The sequence below is a fragment of the Labrus bergylta genome, chromosome 7 (assembly GCF_963930695.1).
Source record: "Labrus bergylta chromosome 7, fLabBer1.1, whole genome shotgun sequence".
Classification (NCBI taxonomy): domain Eukaryota; kingdom Metazoa; phylum Chordata; class Actinopteri; order Labriformes; family Labridae; genus Labrus; species Labrus bergylta.
In genome coordinates, this window is record NC_089201.1 from 31,955,667 (window position 1) to 31,973,071 (window position 17,405).

General features: G+C 40.8%; 2 protein-coding genes across 2 annotated transcripts in view; both read left to right on the plus strand.

Moving 5' to 3' along the window:
- Window positions 1-17,405, plus strand: part of LOC136179606 (NLR family CARD domain-containing protein 3-like) — a 360,535-nt gene that overhangs the window by 318,592 nt on the left and 24,538 nt on the right. The window lies entirely within an intron of this gene.
- Window positions 11,333-12,574, plus strand: LOC136179625 (electron transfer flavoprotein beta subunit lysine methyltransferase-like). The gene has a single exon (XM_065956465.1). The coding sequence runs from the start codon at window positions 11,788-11,790 to the stop codon at window positions 12,115-12,117; it is 330 nt and encodes a 109-aa protein (XP_065812537.1). The 5' UTR covers window positions 11,333-11,787; the 3' UTR covers window positions 12,118-12,574.

Consider the following 17,405-nt stretch of genomic DNA (forward strand, 5'->3'; position numbering starts at 1 on the left):
TAGAAGTGACTAAATATACAAACAAATTACTACAAAAGTGATGAAAAAAAAAAAAATACACCAAGAGGAAAGGAGAAAAGTCCAGGGGGCTCATCTATCAACAGTGTGTGAGCACGGATCTGTGAGTAATGAGTGTGTAAGAACATTCCCACGCAAAGAGTGGAATTTATCAACTTGTTCTTTTACTTAGAAATGTGTGTAAATATAAGCACAGCTCTGAGCATGCTTACACACAGAATCTAGAGGTAGAACATTGAAACTACAAATAAAAAGATATTTGATAAGGGGGCGTGTCTGTCCGTAAAAAGACTTCCTGGAAGGCTGGTCTCAAGTTTCCTCGATCCTCTGTGCTGAAAATAAGAGACCTGAGACGTCCATCAACATGGCGGCACAGAACGACTTCCGGTTCAAGCGACGAAAAATAAGAGACATGAGGAGTAGCCATTCAGATTGAGAGCAGTTAGACATTCTTCATAAAACTGATTAGAGCAAAGTTAATGTTTGTTATTTTTCTGTTATTTGAAGTCAGAATAAATTCAGTTTAATGATCTCTGAAATATGACGTGAAGTTCTGTTAACTTTGCACCAAACAAAGAAATGTTCTTCAGAGGGACACTTTTTCATTTCCCTGTGAGGACACTTGAGATAAATCACTTGAACCTTTACATCAGTAAACGTTGAATCAGCACTTCCTCTTTCCCCTGAGTGTGTTTAGGTCTTAACATGACCTGTGCTCAGGTGTGTTGGTGGGGCGTTGCTGTCTCAGGGGGCAGAAAGCAGCTGCACCATGGACCAACAAAAACCTGCTCTAAAGTCATGGTGCAGTATTTCCATGCTATTTAAAGGCTCCATTAGTAAGATGGTGAGATGCACAGACACAGACAGGTTCACATTGTTCTTCCACAAGGCTCGTAACACACACAGGGACAGATTACACACAGCACACCTGTGAGACACTGCAGTTCATCCAGGTGGAAATAACTCTTTAAGGTGTGTTTAATGTCTGCTGTTATTTCTGTCCCAAAAGGCAGAGAAAATCAGAAACTGCTGCTGCTAGATTTAAACACAGTTTAGATGAATCAACAGTAAACACATCACTCAACTGTCTGTGACGTGATGATGCCTTCAAGGACTCTCAGTAAACACATCACTCAACTGTCTGTGACGTCATGATGCCTTCAAGGACTCTCAGTAAAGACATCACTCAACTGTCTGTGACGTCATGATGCCTTCAAGGACTCTCAGTAAACACATCACTCAACTGTCTGTGATGTGATGATGCCTTCAAGGACTCTCAGTAAACACATCACTCAACTGTCTGTGACGTGATGATGCCTTCAAGGACTCTCAGTAAACACATCACTCAACTGTCTGTGACACAATGATGCCTTCAAGGACTCTCTGTCCCTTTAAGCTTCAAGTCACCAACACGAGTGAACACGAGAGCTGAAAGGTGGCGTGCTACTTTCCACGCCCACTTCACTTCTGAGCAGGACTGAAGTCCCTGCTGCTCTTCATACTGGATGTTCTGTATCACTGATAATCAGAATAATCATGATAACGATGATATTATATGATCAGAATAATCATGAAGTCTCTCTCAGAGTCTAATCTCTCATTTATCTCTTTTTATATCAACAGCTGGAGGAGGAGTCTTTAAAGAGAGGATCCTGCTGATCACAGAGCTGGAAGCAGCAGCTGGTGTGTTGGTGAGTCTTTAACTGGGCTGTGTTACTGGGAGACTGACGGACCAATCACAGCGCAGATGACTCTCAGTGCTGCAGTCTGAGCTGCTCTGAGATCAGCTCCACCGTCACACACAGGACCATGACCTCGGACATTTTTCTATTCTCATATTCTGAATTTAAACTGCTTCATGACTCAACGACCGAAGATGAACTCTTTGATTTGGATATAAATGTTTCTGTTGCAGCGCCACCCTGTGGACATGTGTAGTGGTGCAGGTTATTCATTGACTCATATTCACAGATAACAGTAGAAGTTGATTCCACCTGTGCAAGTTAAAGTGTGAAGTTCTGCTTTTAACCACGAGTCGTTGGTCGTCTGATAATAAATCAGTCGTCTCTTTGTTGGATCAAAACAAAGAGGAGGCTTCACTGAGTTTTTAAAAGAACTACAAACAGGATGTCTGGATCCAGGTGCAGAGTCAGCATCTGAATATTTGATGTAATATGAGATGATATAAAAAGAGCTGAATAACATGCAGACTCAATCATTGATATTCATTCATCATGTCAGGGTAACAACGGACACGTTATCAAACTATCTTTATTTTTAACTTCTGATGTTTATTACACTTTGATGTTTGAACCTTCTGTTTTTATTATCTCAGGATTTTAAATAGAAATAAATTCAATCTGTGGAGGGTTTTATTTGAATAATAATTCATGTTTAGGTTCTGTTGCTGCGATCACTGCTTTCTGCCAGCAGGTGTCACTGTTTCCACAGTTTTCTCCCAGACTGATCGATCTGAAGAGATTATTTCTCTGTCTGCTCTCTGTAATTTTCTTCTCCGCTTGTATTTGAAATAAAACTTTGTTTTCCACAAAGATCCACACATTTGTCCTTCTCCCCCCTCACCTGACTCTTACTCTTTATTTCAATCATTAAAGGTGCGGTCTCTGTTAGTGAAAGTATTCTGAGACAGACTCACATTTCATTCAGCTCCACAGTGTGATATTGTCCACACAAACATGCTGCTTCTACACAGAATTAGAGTAGAATGTGGTATTAAATAAATATAGTAAATTGTATAAATATATCTGATTTTTAAAGATTGTAAAATGATTTATTTCTTTGCTTCAAACTGGGGGAGGCTTTCACATGATCACGTCTTAAGGACTCACATAGCACTGACACAGGTTCACCACCAGGGGGAGCTGCAGCATTACACTCTCTATAATGAGGCATCCAGTTGAACGTGATTGCAGAGAAACAAAAGATAATGGGCCTCATTCACTAACAGATATGTGCTTAAACCGTGTGTACGAACGTTTGAAGCACAAAATCAGGGGGCTCATCTATCAACAGTGTGTGAGCACGGATCTGTGAGTAATGAGTGTGTAAGAACATTCCCACACAAAGAGTGGAATTTATCAACTTGTTCTTTTACTTAGAAATGTGTGTAAATATAAGCACAGCTCTGAGCATGCTTACACACAGAATCTAGAGGTAGAACATTGAAACTACAAATAAAAAGCACCACGAGTGTCACAGCACGCCAGAATCCATCTCAACCTAGATGCATGTTCCCATTTTTTTTAAATTCAAAACACAAAATAAGTGATTTTGTGTGGTTTGAAACAGACCCGTTGCCTAATTGGTGTGAAAACCTTAAAAAGTCGTCTGTGACAGGCGTTACTTTGAAATGTTACATCATGGCTGGTTTTGCATTATTAGATGATTTGGTGAAGCGTGCGCTCTGCAGTAAGTTCAAAAGAGCGCACTGATCCGTTTGGTCCAGCTTGTTCTGTTGGGAGAGCGTCACTGTTTGATTAATCCCCCAGAGAGAGCTGTGTCCCCGACCACGCTGTAAATGTTCAAGGGTGAAATTGTGGAGCAGATACTTCTGGCTTTAGTGCCGTGATGCGTTGTTATTTTTTGCACTGAACTTATTCTCAAACTTCATCTTGGTGTTTTCTCCTCTGACCTGTCACCTTCTCTCATGCAGCATTTGTTCTTTTGTTAGTAACTTCCACTAAGTGAAAAGACTAATCATTTATCTGGGTCACTTAGCGCGAGAGTTACTAACCTTATTTTATCTCTTTATTTATTTATCTATTTATTTATTTCCCTTTTTTATTCAACCTCTTCCACTTCCATTCCTGTTGTTATGAAGCTCCTTTTCTTTGCTCTCGTAGTCATTATTCCGGCGAGGTAAATATATTCAGGTGGTTTTTAAAGAGGTGTGTTGTTACCATAAATGGTTCATTGGAGGCGTTTCTGAATGTAAATGTCCCTGAACGTGTGCGAGCCTGCAGGTTAAGAACATGGGATTTATCAACACTGATTACCTACCGATGTGAGTACGATCGCTGTCAGCATGGTTGATAAATACAGATTTTTTCTGTACTTTAGCACATTCCAAATTTCATTTGTAAGACAGAATTTAGAACACTTTCTACTCACTGTTGATAAATGAGGCCCCTGGGCGCCTTGTCAGTGAGGAGCATTCTAACGGCCTCATTGACCTCTGCTCAGGTTAGTGCTAAGGCTTCCCCCGGATCGTCACACTCTGCCTCCTCTTCAGAGAACGTGTTGTCTGGGTTCAGGAGACACAAAGCCTCCATGCAGAGGACTGAGGAGACATCTACACAGGTTGATGTGCATGGATTTCTTTCAGGGAAGAAAAAGTTTGCATTCAAGACAGACAGATAGACACAGATGGAAACGTGTTCTTGTTTAGTTGCTAAATTAAACCAAACATCCAAATCAGGTCAAATTTAAAGGTCACATATTGAAAATCCACTTCACCATGTTCCTCTAACATGTGTCTCTAGTCCGTCTACAAACCCCCCAATGATGAGAAAAGTCCATCCTCTCCGTCTTTTACCTGCTCCACTTTTCAGAAAATGTGTGCTCAAACAGGCCGTTTGGAGATTTTCCCTTCATGACATCACAAAGGGCAGTAGCCCCTCCCCCAGGTGGGTGACACTCCCACAGCTAGGTGTTTGTTCTGCCCTCTGAGTCTGCCTTCTCACCGTAAACAATAGGACATGGAGCGAGAAAGCACCGAGTACACCCGAGCCCTTCCAGAAAGGGGGCGTGGTCAGGCACAGCTCATTTACATATTTAAAGGTACAGACACAGAAACAGCCTGTTCTGAGCAGGGCTGAAATAGAGGGGTTTAGACTTTCAGAGAGACTCTTATGAGCACACAGCTTGGCCTTTTGGATTATTTGTCTTCAACACAACAGCCATACAGACCCTCACCTTACACAGCTGACTTTAAAGATTCTTCAAATCTACAAGTTTTGATTATTTTCCTTATGAATAAATTGCTTTATTAATTAGTATACCCACGTGTCTCCCATCTGTGAGACCCGGGCGATGATGGGGTGGTAAACAAAATATCACTGGTTATGATTTTATTGTCTTTTTTTTGAGAGCAGCTGAAAAGAACAAAAGAGATTCCTGATAGAGAGAGACATTTAAATGAATCAGTAGAAGAAGAAGCTGAGTTCTGTTTTTATTACATTTTAAGAGATAAGATCATCTCCATCGACCCCCCATTGGGGACAATTACTAAAAAATAATTATGTTACAGCAGCTTGAAAGACAACAGTTTAAACATAAATTTAAAGATATAAAAGGTGAATATATATAGGTACGTTATTTACATCTACTGTTTTTGATACACATTCATGTATCAGAAAAGTATTATTGATTCGTATGTGACATAAATAATGGGAACCTTTGTGAGCGGAACCTTGATTTTCTGAACAAGAGATCGATTCAAGTTAAAATAGGTGATGAAATATCTAAAAAGTATGTTGTAGAGAATGGAACACCACAGGGAAGTGTGATAAGTCCGATTTTATTTTCAATTATGATAAACGATATATTTGATAATATCCCAACAGATATAGGAAGATCATTGTTTGCGGATGATGGAGCATTGTGGAAAAAAGGAAAGAATATACAATTTATTGTAAATAAAATTCAGAAAGGGATCAGTTTAGTTGAGAAGTGGGGATTAAAGTGGGGATTTACATTTTCTGTGGAAAAAACAAGGATCATGTTCTTTTCTCGAAAGAAAATTGGGGAGAATATTGGGTTGACATTGTTTGGAAATAAGCTAAAACGAGTTGACTCATTTTGTTTTTTAGGGGTATTTTTTGATGTCCGGTTGACATGGAAGGAACACATCAGGAATATTGTTGATAAATGCAAAAAAGTAATAAATGTAATGAGATGTCTTGTAGGAATGGAAGAACAATTAAGTCTAGTTTTGGATGGATAGGGGATAGAGTGGCGAGAGATATGGGAGTGTATGACAAGGATATCAGTCCAGCTGTTTTATGGCCACCAGTTCCAATGTGGATGCTTGAGACAGCTGAAGTAGACTTGGAGTTACTAAAGATAAAGGAAAGGAAAAGAAATGTTGATTTAGTGAGTGAATTCTATGAACACATAGAACAGAGATATGGAGATCATGTACAAGTATTCACAGATGGATCTAAAGACCCGATGACAAATGCAACAGGATCAGCTGCGTTTATCCCAAAAGGTTCAAGGTTGAAGTAGTGAAGAGAACGTCAGATTTCCTGAACGTGTACACAGTAGAGTTGTACGCCATTTTAGTTGCATTAGAATGTGTTGAGCAAATGAAAGGAAGGAAAGTGCTGATATGCTGTGATTCAGTCAGCGCTTTATACAGTATTCAATCAGGATCATCTCACAGTCGTCAAGATGTATTATATGAAATCATATTTACACATTCCCAGGTGGTTAAACAGGGGACAGATGTGATGTTCATGTGGGTTCCAGCACATTCAGGTATAGCAGGAAATGAAAAGGTGGACAGGTTGGCAAAGGAAGCTGTAAAGAAAGAGAGGATTGATATTAACATCAAATGATCTCAGTCAGAGGGGAAACGAGTCACATGGAGTAAAATCAAACAGGAATGGCAACAATATCGGAACAATCAGACAAAGGGAAGACATTTATATTCAATTCAGAGGGAAATAGATAAAGTAAAATACAGAGGGAGCAACAGAAGAGAGGAGGTCGTAATGTCCAGGTTAAGAATCAGTCACAGTCATTTAAATAGCTCTCTACATATCACTGGAAAACATTCATCTGGTCTTTGTGAGATATGCAATCTAGCAGAAACAGTTGAACATGTAGTTATTAAATGTAGAAAGTATGTAGCACATAGACAGAACATGATGTCAGAAATGGAGAGAGAGGGACTCGTAAGAAGAGATGTAAAAAGTATTTTGGAGTGTGGGGAGAGAGGGAGAGGACGAAGATGCTTGTTTAAATCTCTCTTGAGAACAGGTTTATTGAGGAGGATTTAGGAATGTGAGTAATAATTAAATCCAGCAGATGGCAGTAATGCAACTTTTTGGATGCCAGCTGCCAATAAAATCCAAAGAAGAAGAAGGAGCGGAACCTTTATTGTGTGTCCCGTTTTTAGGAGGTCGTCTGAAGTTCGACTCTATTTTGCGCTCGTGTAGAAACATCTCCTCAGGGGAATTTCAACGAAGAAGAAAGTTGTGTGTTTTCATTTCTTATCGGGTTTTAAGATGTTAAAAAACGACAGAAGGTGACAGAGACATAAGAAGGGCTCTGACGAGTAGCTCCGTGGCTAACTGGTCATGTTTGGACTCTTTAAGTCCTCTACATGGAGCAGGTGTGTTAAAGGGTCGTTCACAGCATTCAGACGGAGGTGTGTGTCTCACAGCCGCAGATTTATCGGTGAAAACACGGAGGTGGTCGGAGAGCAGAGCCTCACCCCGGAGCTCAGACTGAGGCTGTTCACTCCCAGCTGCAGATTCTGGACGGAGAGACCCGAACTGTGGCCCTACGAGGACCCGTACTGGGCGATCTACTGGCCCGGAGGACAGGCGCTGTCACGGTGAGATCTCTAATATACCTGTTTCATTCACCTTTCACCTCTTTAGTAGTGACGTCACTAACAGCTGTTGGTGCACAGCTGCTTTACATCCCCGTTGTAAATCATTCAAACGACAAATGTCAAAGTTACTGGAAAATGATATGTACACTTTGAATTGTACAAAAATCTAGGTAACACTTTACAGGTCCGCAAATTTCGTCGTAATTAGGTGATAATTAGACAAACTTTTTTTTGATTTCATTGAAATTACCCCTGAATTTCATGACAATTGAGTGAAAATTAGCACGTAACCTCTTTGAAATAATGCCCGATCTTAATTGTAAGCAAGTCCTAATTGGTAAGTAACTGTTTTTTCCAATTTCTTTGAAATTACCCCCAAATTTCATGGTAAGTAGGTGACAATTATCAAATCATTTATTTGAAATGAAATCACAATTCACCACAAAATGATCACCGAGTAATTATATTCTGCTATTTCCAGAGAAGCAGGTGATAAATAGCTGCTCATTTCTTGAATACATTTCCAGTAAAGTAATATGAAGTTAGGTCCATGGTTTCCTCTAATTAGAATTACCTTGGAAATCTAAACGAAATAAATGTATTTATGAGCGCCCGCGTCTGCAGCGGCGCGTCTCGGTGTGATCGCGGCCTCAGAGGGCAGAACAAACACCTAGCTGTGGGAGTGTCACCCACCTGGGGGAGGGGCTACTGCCCTTTGTGATGTCATGAAGGGAACATCTCCAAACGGCCTGTTTGAGCACACATTTTCTGAAAAGTGGAGCAGGCAGAAGACGGAGAGGATGGACTTTTCTCATCATTGGGGGGTTTGTAGACGGACTAGAGACACATGTTAGAGTTAGAGGAACATGGGGGAGTGGGTTTAGCAGAATATGTGACCTTTAAAGTCGATAAATATGGTGTTAAAATATGAACTTTAATGCAGTTAAAATGAACAATGATTGTGGTGTTTCTCCTCACTCTGATTATATTTTCTCTTCTTTGCTGCTACGTCCACGTCCGTCATATTCGCCGGTTTGAATCTCGTCCAATCACTGAACTGTATCCACTCCTCCACTCACCTGTGCGCTGTCATTGTCTGGAGGAAACTGTAGTGACTTTTTGGATCAAATTTGGACCCAGATTAAACCTACATCCGAACCCAATGAAGCCGCAACATTTAGAAGTTCTGAATCTATTTTCTGTTTTCTTCACGGTGTAATTGTAGTCCTTAAAGTTTGCAAAGTCCTCTTCAGAGACCGGACCTGGAGGCCAAAGAACATGAGCACAGGAAGCTGTATTCATGGAGTCATAAAGCAGTGAGCCCTTCAACTGAAGAGACTAAAACAGACAAAGATTACAGTATGTATGGCTTTGCAGGGGCGTGGGGACAAGCTTCTTCACGCCCTCTTTTCACCATCTGATCTGTTAAACTTCATCTTTATTGGTAACTTTAAGGATTCACCTTTCTGTATTGCTGTACTGAACTTTCTTTCACCCTCCCCTGAGGGCTCCTTCCTGTGTGCTCTGCTAAATGCATTTTTACCCTGAGGCGCAGTTTCAGTTTATTAAGATACAGTTTACTGAGATACATATGATTATGCAGCATGACTACTTGACATAAATGTTGATTATTAGAGAATATAAGGTACATGCATACAGATGAGACACTACAAAACACACCAGCTCCGCCCAGAAACATCCTGAGTCAACCAGAACAAAGCAGAACAGTAAAATCCAGTGAGAGGACAGAGTCTCTGCAGACACAGTCACCACCACATGTACGGAGGCCCAGAAGGGACAATGGAGCAGCTTTAGGAGAAGTCTGTATTTTATTTTGAAAAGATACCGACTCTATCTTTAATGAAGTTTTAATGAAATAAGATGATAATGATGATTTGTCCAATGAGACCACGCCTCCCAAACTGAGAATGAAGTCATAAAGACGTGTTGGACGTGACACCATGAAGTTCGGACCAACTACAGGTTGATTTATTTTTTGAAATGTGCATGTGTCTTGGCTCAGTAGGAGACGTCTTAATAACGATATAAAAGCAAAAGTCCTGAGTCAATTGTTCAGCTGGTTCCCTCGTCTTCTCTATTGTTCTCACTAAACTCTCTGAGCTCCAGTGTTTGACTTCAGGACTTCAGCGGCTGCTCAGTGCAGATCTTTAGTGTTGTCAGGAGGTCCAGGACCTTAGCCACCTTTTAGTGAAGGACTTCTAACACATCAGACGCCTGGGACAAAGGCTCACTGTCATTTAAAGATTAGTTTGAGCAGTCGCTTCAATACTTTGAAATTATGCAACAAAGACATTAAGATAAAGGGGTGGCGATGGCCTAGTGGTTAGCTCGAGGGCCACAATGTGCAGAGACCGTAGGTTTGATTCCGACCTGTGGCACGGAGCAGGAAGTGACTCTGGCGTCTCGTTGGTTTCACAAACCTAAACAGCTGTTTTGTTTGTTTCTGTCTCTGTGTTCAGGTTTCTCCTGGACCACCCCGCAGTGTGTCGGGGTCAGACCGTTCTGGATCTGGGCAGCGGCTGCGGCGCCTCCGCCATCGCCGCCATTCTGTGCGGTGCCGCTCATGTAGTGGCTAACGACATCGACCCTAGTAAGCATTCATTCATCTCTTACTCTACTGTGTTATTTACTCACATCATGACATCACAGCATGGACACATTTTCAGGCTCTTATTTTGATAGGAACATTAAAACATTCGCTGTATGTCGTCAACGGGTGGAAGGTTTTTCTCTCGTGTGGTTGGCTGAGGTCTCAGATGGTTGACGCAAGAAGTCAAAAAGCTGTGATGGAGCTCAACATTATTTCATTTTAACGTATGAAATTTTGGGCGATTCAGGGGCGGCTGTGGCTCGGTTGGTAGAGTCGGTCGTCTCTCAACCCGAAGGTTTGGGGGTTCAATCCCGAGCTCCTGCAGCCAGATCTCCGACGTGTCCTTGGGCAAGATGCTGAACCCTGAATTGCTCTCGCTGCTTCATCAGTGGCGTATGTGTGTCTATGAAAGGGATTAGTTATTTCTGATGGTCTCTTTACTCAGCAGTCTCTACCATCAGGGTGTGAATGTGTAGGTGTGACCTGCGGTGTAAAAAGCGCTTTGAGTCTTCAGAAGACCAGAAAAGCGCTTTACAAGCTCAATCCATTTATCATTGAGCTGCAACATTGCTGCATTTTTCATTTGGTTCGGTTTGCTTTCAGACTGCACTTTGTCAAACTAAGCAGAAACCTCCGGTCTTTAAAAATGAAGCCGATGCTGAGGTGCAAAATCCTGCAGTTCATCGAGTGTCCACTAGGAGGCTGCATCCTTGTGCAGATCTGTAAGAAATGAAAAGTGAAGCTTTGTCAGGTCTGTCCTCCATGGAGGCCGGGTCGATCGTTTGTGATGCGTTTCAGGAATGCAGGGAATCTAACAATCATCAGCTTTTGTGACAGAGTCGAGCAGATCTGTGGCTGTAAATGAGTTTTTATCTAGAACAGACTTTTTTACTGCATGTATCTGGTTCTTAAGACAAACAAATCATTGTCAGAATCCCGTCTGTGGGAGGTGGTCCTCAGTGCAGATAATGTTCTGCCTGCTGTCAGTATCATGGGGACTTTAAATGAACTACAAACAGAAACCAGAAGACCTTTCCATTGAAAGTTTCTTGTTTTTTAGAAAAATGAATTAAAATGTTCTAAAATATCAGCGTCTCTCTGCAATTTGACCAGAATTCAACTTTAATCATTTAAAAAAGTCTCCAGTAAAATCTGCTGAAACTTCTCAGGGGTACAGCCAGGGACACGAGGAACAAGAATCCATTGAAAGTTTCTTGTTTGCTAGCATTGTCTCTTCAAATATAATACTGCGTTGTTAAGTGTAAAAAATGGACCTTAACATGATATTAAATGTTTAACCGTTGAAGCGGTAGCTCACAGTGGGTGTGATTAACCTTGTTAAAGACTACACTTAATATTGGCGTGGCACGATCACGGACTGTCATACCAGCTCCATCATGGCTGAAAATGTCCTGGAAAAGTCCTGGAAAATGATCCCTGGAAAAGAGTGTGAACCCTGTATATAGACTGCTGTGATTAAAAGAAACACATGAACACCATGATTCCTTGAAGCCTAACCCTGTGACGTGTTAACCCGCCTGTTTGTGTTCCAGTGGCAGCCGTGGCGACGCACATGAACAGTGAGCTGAACGGCCTGCAGCCTCCTGTGTGTCTCACCCACAACATCATGGGTTCACCGCCCGCCGCCTTCCACCTGATCCTGCTGGGCGACATGTTCTACGACCAGTCCCTCGCCACCAGCCTGCACAGCTGGTTGAACCGCTGCATGGAGACCCACGGCACCAAAGTCCTGATCGGAGATCCAGGAAGAGCTCAGTTTGAGGAGCACGCCATCCGACGCCTCCTGAGGCCGCTGGCTCAGTTTGAGCTGCCCGACAGTGTGAGAGAGGAGAACTACGGCCTGAGCTGCAGCGGCGTCTGGAGCTACACACCTGAACTCTGAACACCTGAGAGAATTATTCTTCAAGAAAACATGGACTGTGTGAGGTTGAGAGGACTGTGTTTTATTTGAAAGTCACACAAACAAGGAAGGTTGGTACATTTCCCAATCTGAATGATCACTTCTTTTAGATATTTGAATGATCAGCTGTATCAAAACAACTCCCTCTCTTCTGTCTGTGTTCAGGAGAGGAAGCATGGCGCCGTGCTGCTGCTGCTCCGGTAGCCTGGTTAGCAGGGCGGGGCGATATGACCTCAAATCAATATCACGCTTAAAGGCAGGGTTGGTCATTTTCTAAAAGTAGCCTGATGTTGAAAGTAGCATTCCCTCAGTGCTGCGTCTGCAGTCAGGAGCAGTCCTCCTCAAATGATTTCCATGTTTTCAGGAGTGCAGATGTAAAAACGGCTGTGATGTCTGCTTTCAGTTTGACAACTACACACACTCACAATGTGTGTTTCATATTTCATTTTGAATTGATCCTTTATGAATCACTCTGTTTAATAAACGTGAACACACACATGAACAAACAGGATCCTGTGGACATGCATTAATGGAGAGGTCTTAGAGTGAGGGGGCGGCCCACAGCGAGCGCTCCAGAGCAGTTTTGGGGTTCAGTGCCTTGCTCAAGGGCAGCAGTGCTCAGGAAGTGGACTGGCACCTCTCCAGCTACCAGGCCAGGGACTTGAACCGGCGACCCTCTACCGCAACTGCCGCCCCCATTTCAATCAAAGACAAACACAGTTCTATGTGAGATGGATATACTTGTATCTTCAAACACACACACACTCTTTGTTCACACACAGGAGGCAGAGAGCACCTCCGTACCAGCAGTGGATTATCTCAGGAATGGTTTTTATTCATTCATTCATTTAATGAGGTGCAATAGCGTGACAAACTGGTGACATATACATGACAAATAAGGCACAGAAAAAACAAACAGACAAGGTCAGGACAGCAACGACAAAATACAATAAGAAAAGAAAGACAGCAAAAATACTGAGACATCAACAGACAGACTACAACTGATCTTTCTTTGTTCCAGCCCGCCCCTCAGTGACCTCTACCCTACAGTAGTTTATATCTGAATGCCTTACAGACCAGTTTCTCTCTCTTTAGAGATCAAACCTGAACAGGAGTGTGACCCGGCCGGGGCTACGTGTGAATCTGGCTCCAGCAGAGTCATCAGGCTGCTCACTTTGAAGCAGCTGGATAAGAGCTCGGCTGCTGTTTGGATCAAGCTTTGAATCTTTGTCCAGCAGGTGGCGCCATCAGTTTTATTTTTCAGACAAGTGAGCAGACTGAAAACAGGAACTGTAATGTATTATTACTACTCAACGTTTTCACATGTAGGTGGCTCTGACTGCTGCCTTCAGGGACATAATAATAATCAGTGAGGACGTTCATGTCCTGCTCTGAATCGTCTTCAAGAAATATTCAAATGTTTAATATTATTTATAGATTATATTCAAGCATACTGAGACCTGTTTTCTGTTGTAAGGATATTATTTAGTCTATAATGTGTCAGAATATAAGTAAATATGACATAGATTGACCAACTAAACAGGATGTTTCTCAGTTTTAACGTTGAGCCCCCGAGAGGTTTACCAAACATTTAAGTCTTGCTGTTGGGAAATAAAACTTACAGATAAGATCAATAAAAAACAAATTGGATAATTTGAAACAAGAGTACAAATGTTTGGATTCTGCTGATTGTTCCAAATGTTCTGGTGTTGGCGGTGATGGAGTTGAAATCTGAAAGTTCATGCAAAGATAATAATCATATTTCTATAAAACAGCTGTGACATGGATCACATGTTAGTGTTAAAGTCTTTAAAGGTCTGATTAGTCTCCTTCATGGAGCTTCAGTACAGATAGGCCTACTTTGACTTTGAGTTATATTTTAAATTACATACGCAGGGCAAAAAAATGATTTAAAAACTAATAATATTAAAAACTAATAATGGGCTTAGGTTACTTTCTTAGTCTCTCTCAGTCAGTCAGTGATTTGTGTCGGAGCTTCAGTCAGTACGTTCAGTGAACGAAACACTGAACGTGAACAAGTGAGACTGTGAGTCACCAGCCTCAGTCACACACACACACACACACACACACACACACACACACACACTGTACTGACTGAAACACGATGGTTAGTGGATGTTAAAACAGTCAGCTGAGTTAAATTAAGTTGGATATAAAAGCCATTTGTAAACTGACAGCAGATATAAAAAACACAAACATTAAATGTTCAATAATATATTTTCTACTTCCTCAATTTTGGAGACATGAGAGGGAGAAGTAGGGGCGGGCTTTAGAGACACAGAGCTCCTGACCGACTCCTCCTATTGGTTCAGTCAGTAGGTATCACTGACATGAGAGGAGAGGGAGGGCGGGCTTTAGAGACACAGAGCTCCTGACCGACTCCTCCTATTGGTTCAGTCAGTAGGTATCACTGACATGAGAGGAGAGGGAGGGCGGGCTTTGAGAGACTCTTACGGTCTGGAGAGAGAGAGAGACGGGAGAGAGGAGAGAGAGTTGAGAAATGAACGACTCTTCTCAGTAAGTGATTCAGTTCAGTTCGTTCACCCAGATGATTCGTTTTAAACGAATCGTTCATGACCGACACATCACTAGAAGGATCGACAGAAATCAAGAAGGAACAAAGAAACAAAACAACTTTACATTTCAAGCTTTTCCGTGAGAGAATACAGGAACACGTTTAGTCTAATGCGTGCAATGTATGTGTGGTTGTAAACAGCTATTGGGAACAGAAGATAAAATATTTATCAGTAAGAATCTGCCGATCTATGAGACCCATCCAAAAGGCCGATCTATTCACTTCAGTTCTATGCCATTCTGTGTTTAAGGCAAATGTGCACACTACAGGTTTGCACTGGTATTCTGTGCACTTTGGAAGGTGGAGCAAACATAAAATGGAGGAAGCTAACAACAATTTCTTCAAGAAACAATGGTAGAAGCAGCATGGTCAGTTGGTGTAACTGGTTTGAGTCAATTGGTGTAACCAGTATTTCTCATAAACATATAATAAAATACAGGACAATTAAAGTGGAATAAAAGTAGTCCTCTACTGCAGTGAAATAACATGTTGTTGTTTTTTAACAATTTTTACATAATTTGCCAAAAATGAATTAGAAAACAGAAGTGTTTTCAGCTCTGTGTCCCGCTCACTATTGAAAAAGGGCATAACTTATAAATTTAGGGATAATCCTAATAAAATCTAATTTCTTGTGCTATTTTAAACTGAAGTAATTACAATCATGAGTACACTTACACTCACATACTCTAGATGTATAAAATATTCAATATTCTTAATTTTTCAGTGGTTACACCACTTGACATTTTTATGTCCATTCTGTCTGACCTTTTGAACAAAATGGTGTAAATGTCATTTTAAAAAACACAAAACCAACATGAATACAAATCTCACATTTTAATGAACCTGATGCATGCTTTCAAAGTGTGTTTTTAAAAGATTTTTGAATTGATCATCTGAACAACCCTTATTTATCACTGACCCTTATTTTTATTTTTTGATTGTATTTTGATAAACTTTATTAATCCTTGAGGGAAATTTGTTATTTTTAGGGACATGCTTCTCACACACATGAATCACACGCATGCACAAACAGGACCTGTGGACATGCAATGGTGGAGAGATGTCAGAGTGGGGCTGCTACAAGCTGCTAAGCAGAGAGTGCACCAGAGCAGTTGGGAGTTTGGTGCCTTGCTCAAGGGCACCTTGGCAGTGCCCTGACACCTCTCCAGCTACCAGACCAACTTTGAGATTTGGTCCACACCGGGACTTGAACCGGTGACCCTCCGGTTCCCAACCCAAGTCCCTATGGACTGAGTTACTGCCGCCCAAATGTAATGTTTCTTTGTTTCTTCAGCTTGTTGTACAAAGTGGAGATAGCGATGTATTAATAATATCCACATCTGTGATTTAAATGTTCTGCTTTGACTTGTGTCAACAACACCGGATAAACTTTTTTTCGGCTCACCGTGAGCCGTTTATCGACGGTCCTCTGTGTGCTGTGTTGCTCGTCAATACAAAGCACCACACATCCGCGTGTCCACCTTTAATACAAAAGTATAGATGTCAAACTGTTTGCAGGGGGAAACTGAAATTTACAGAGCAAATAGTGAAATAGTAAACGGATGCAGTGTGGACAGCCAGTGTGTGCGACGCCACACAACATATTAAATAGTAAAGGTCGGGTAAAAAATCAATACAGTATTGTATCGCGATATTTTATGTGGCGATATTATATAGTCTCATGGCAGCCAAGTATTCATATTTTTAATATGATGTTTTATTTATGCTTTTTTATTTTTTAACTGTTGAAGGGGTTTCACAATTATTTTTGAACAAGTTGTATTGTTAAGAATTCATGTTCAAGTTCAATTAGACTGAAATACAAATAAAAAGACTGAAGTGAGATGAACAGACTGAGAATTTTTATTTTATTTGACAAAAAGATTCTTGATTTAGTTTAGTGTAGTGGATATAATATGCAGTTCAAAATATATTGTATCGCAATTCTCAGCATATGGAAAAATGTTTAAAATCACAATAGAATCGTATCGTGTATCAAGTATCGGGATAATATCGTATTGTGGGGACTCTAGTGATTCCCACCTCTAACATACAGCACTGCTGGTTGTCGTTAGAGGGGGAGTGGCCTATTCAAGACAGGGCATTAAAAAAAAAAATGACACCTAGGCTGACTACTTTCATAAAACTGTTTAGGTAACATTAACATCCTCACGTCAATTGATTCACTCGTTATCCAAAACATTTTAATCAATTATATATTTATAATAAAATGACTTAATCCAATGGCAGTTAATGTTCGAATACTGTTATTATTTTTAATTATTTTTATATTACGTGTTCAACATCTTCTAAGATTATACAAGAAAAAAGACCAGATAAACAGTTGAGCATATGTCAGTGAACTATGAGGGCAAAAAACAATAACAAAATAATCTTTCATGAATCATAATCAAGGTAAACTGTTCAATTAATAATAATAATAATAATAATAATAATAACTTTATTTATATAGCACCTTTTAAAAACACAGGTTTACAAAGTGCTTTGACAAACAGCAAGAACAAAGCAAACTAAACACAGAAAAACATTAACAACAGTAAGAATATAACAGATGCAAAATACCAAAAATAATTAAAAACAATTCCCAAGAAGAAGAAAGAACCCAAAGTGCACGATACACAACCAGACATATATAACCCAACCATCATAAGAA

What these genes read in the sequence shown, in the direction of transcription:
- LOC136179625 (XM_065956465.1), top strand. Translation starts at nt 11,788, where the DNA reads ATGAACAGTGAGCTGAACGGCCTGCAGCCTCCTGTGTGTCTCACCCAC.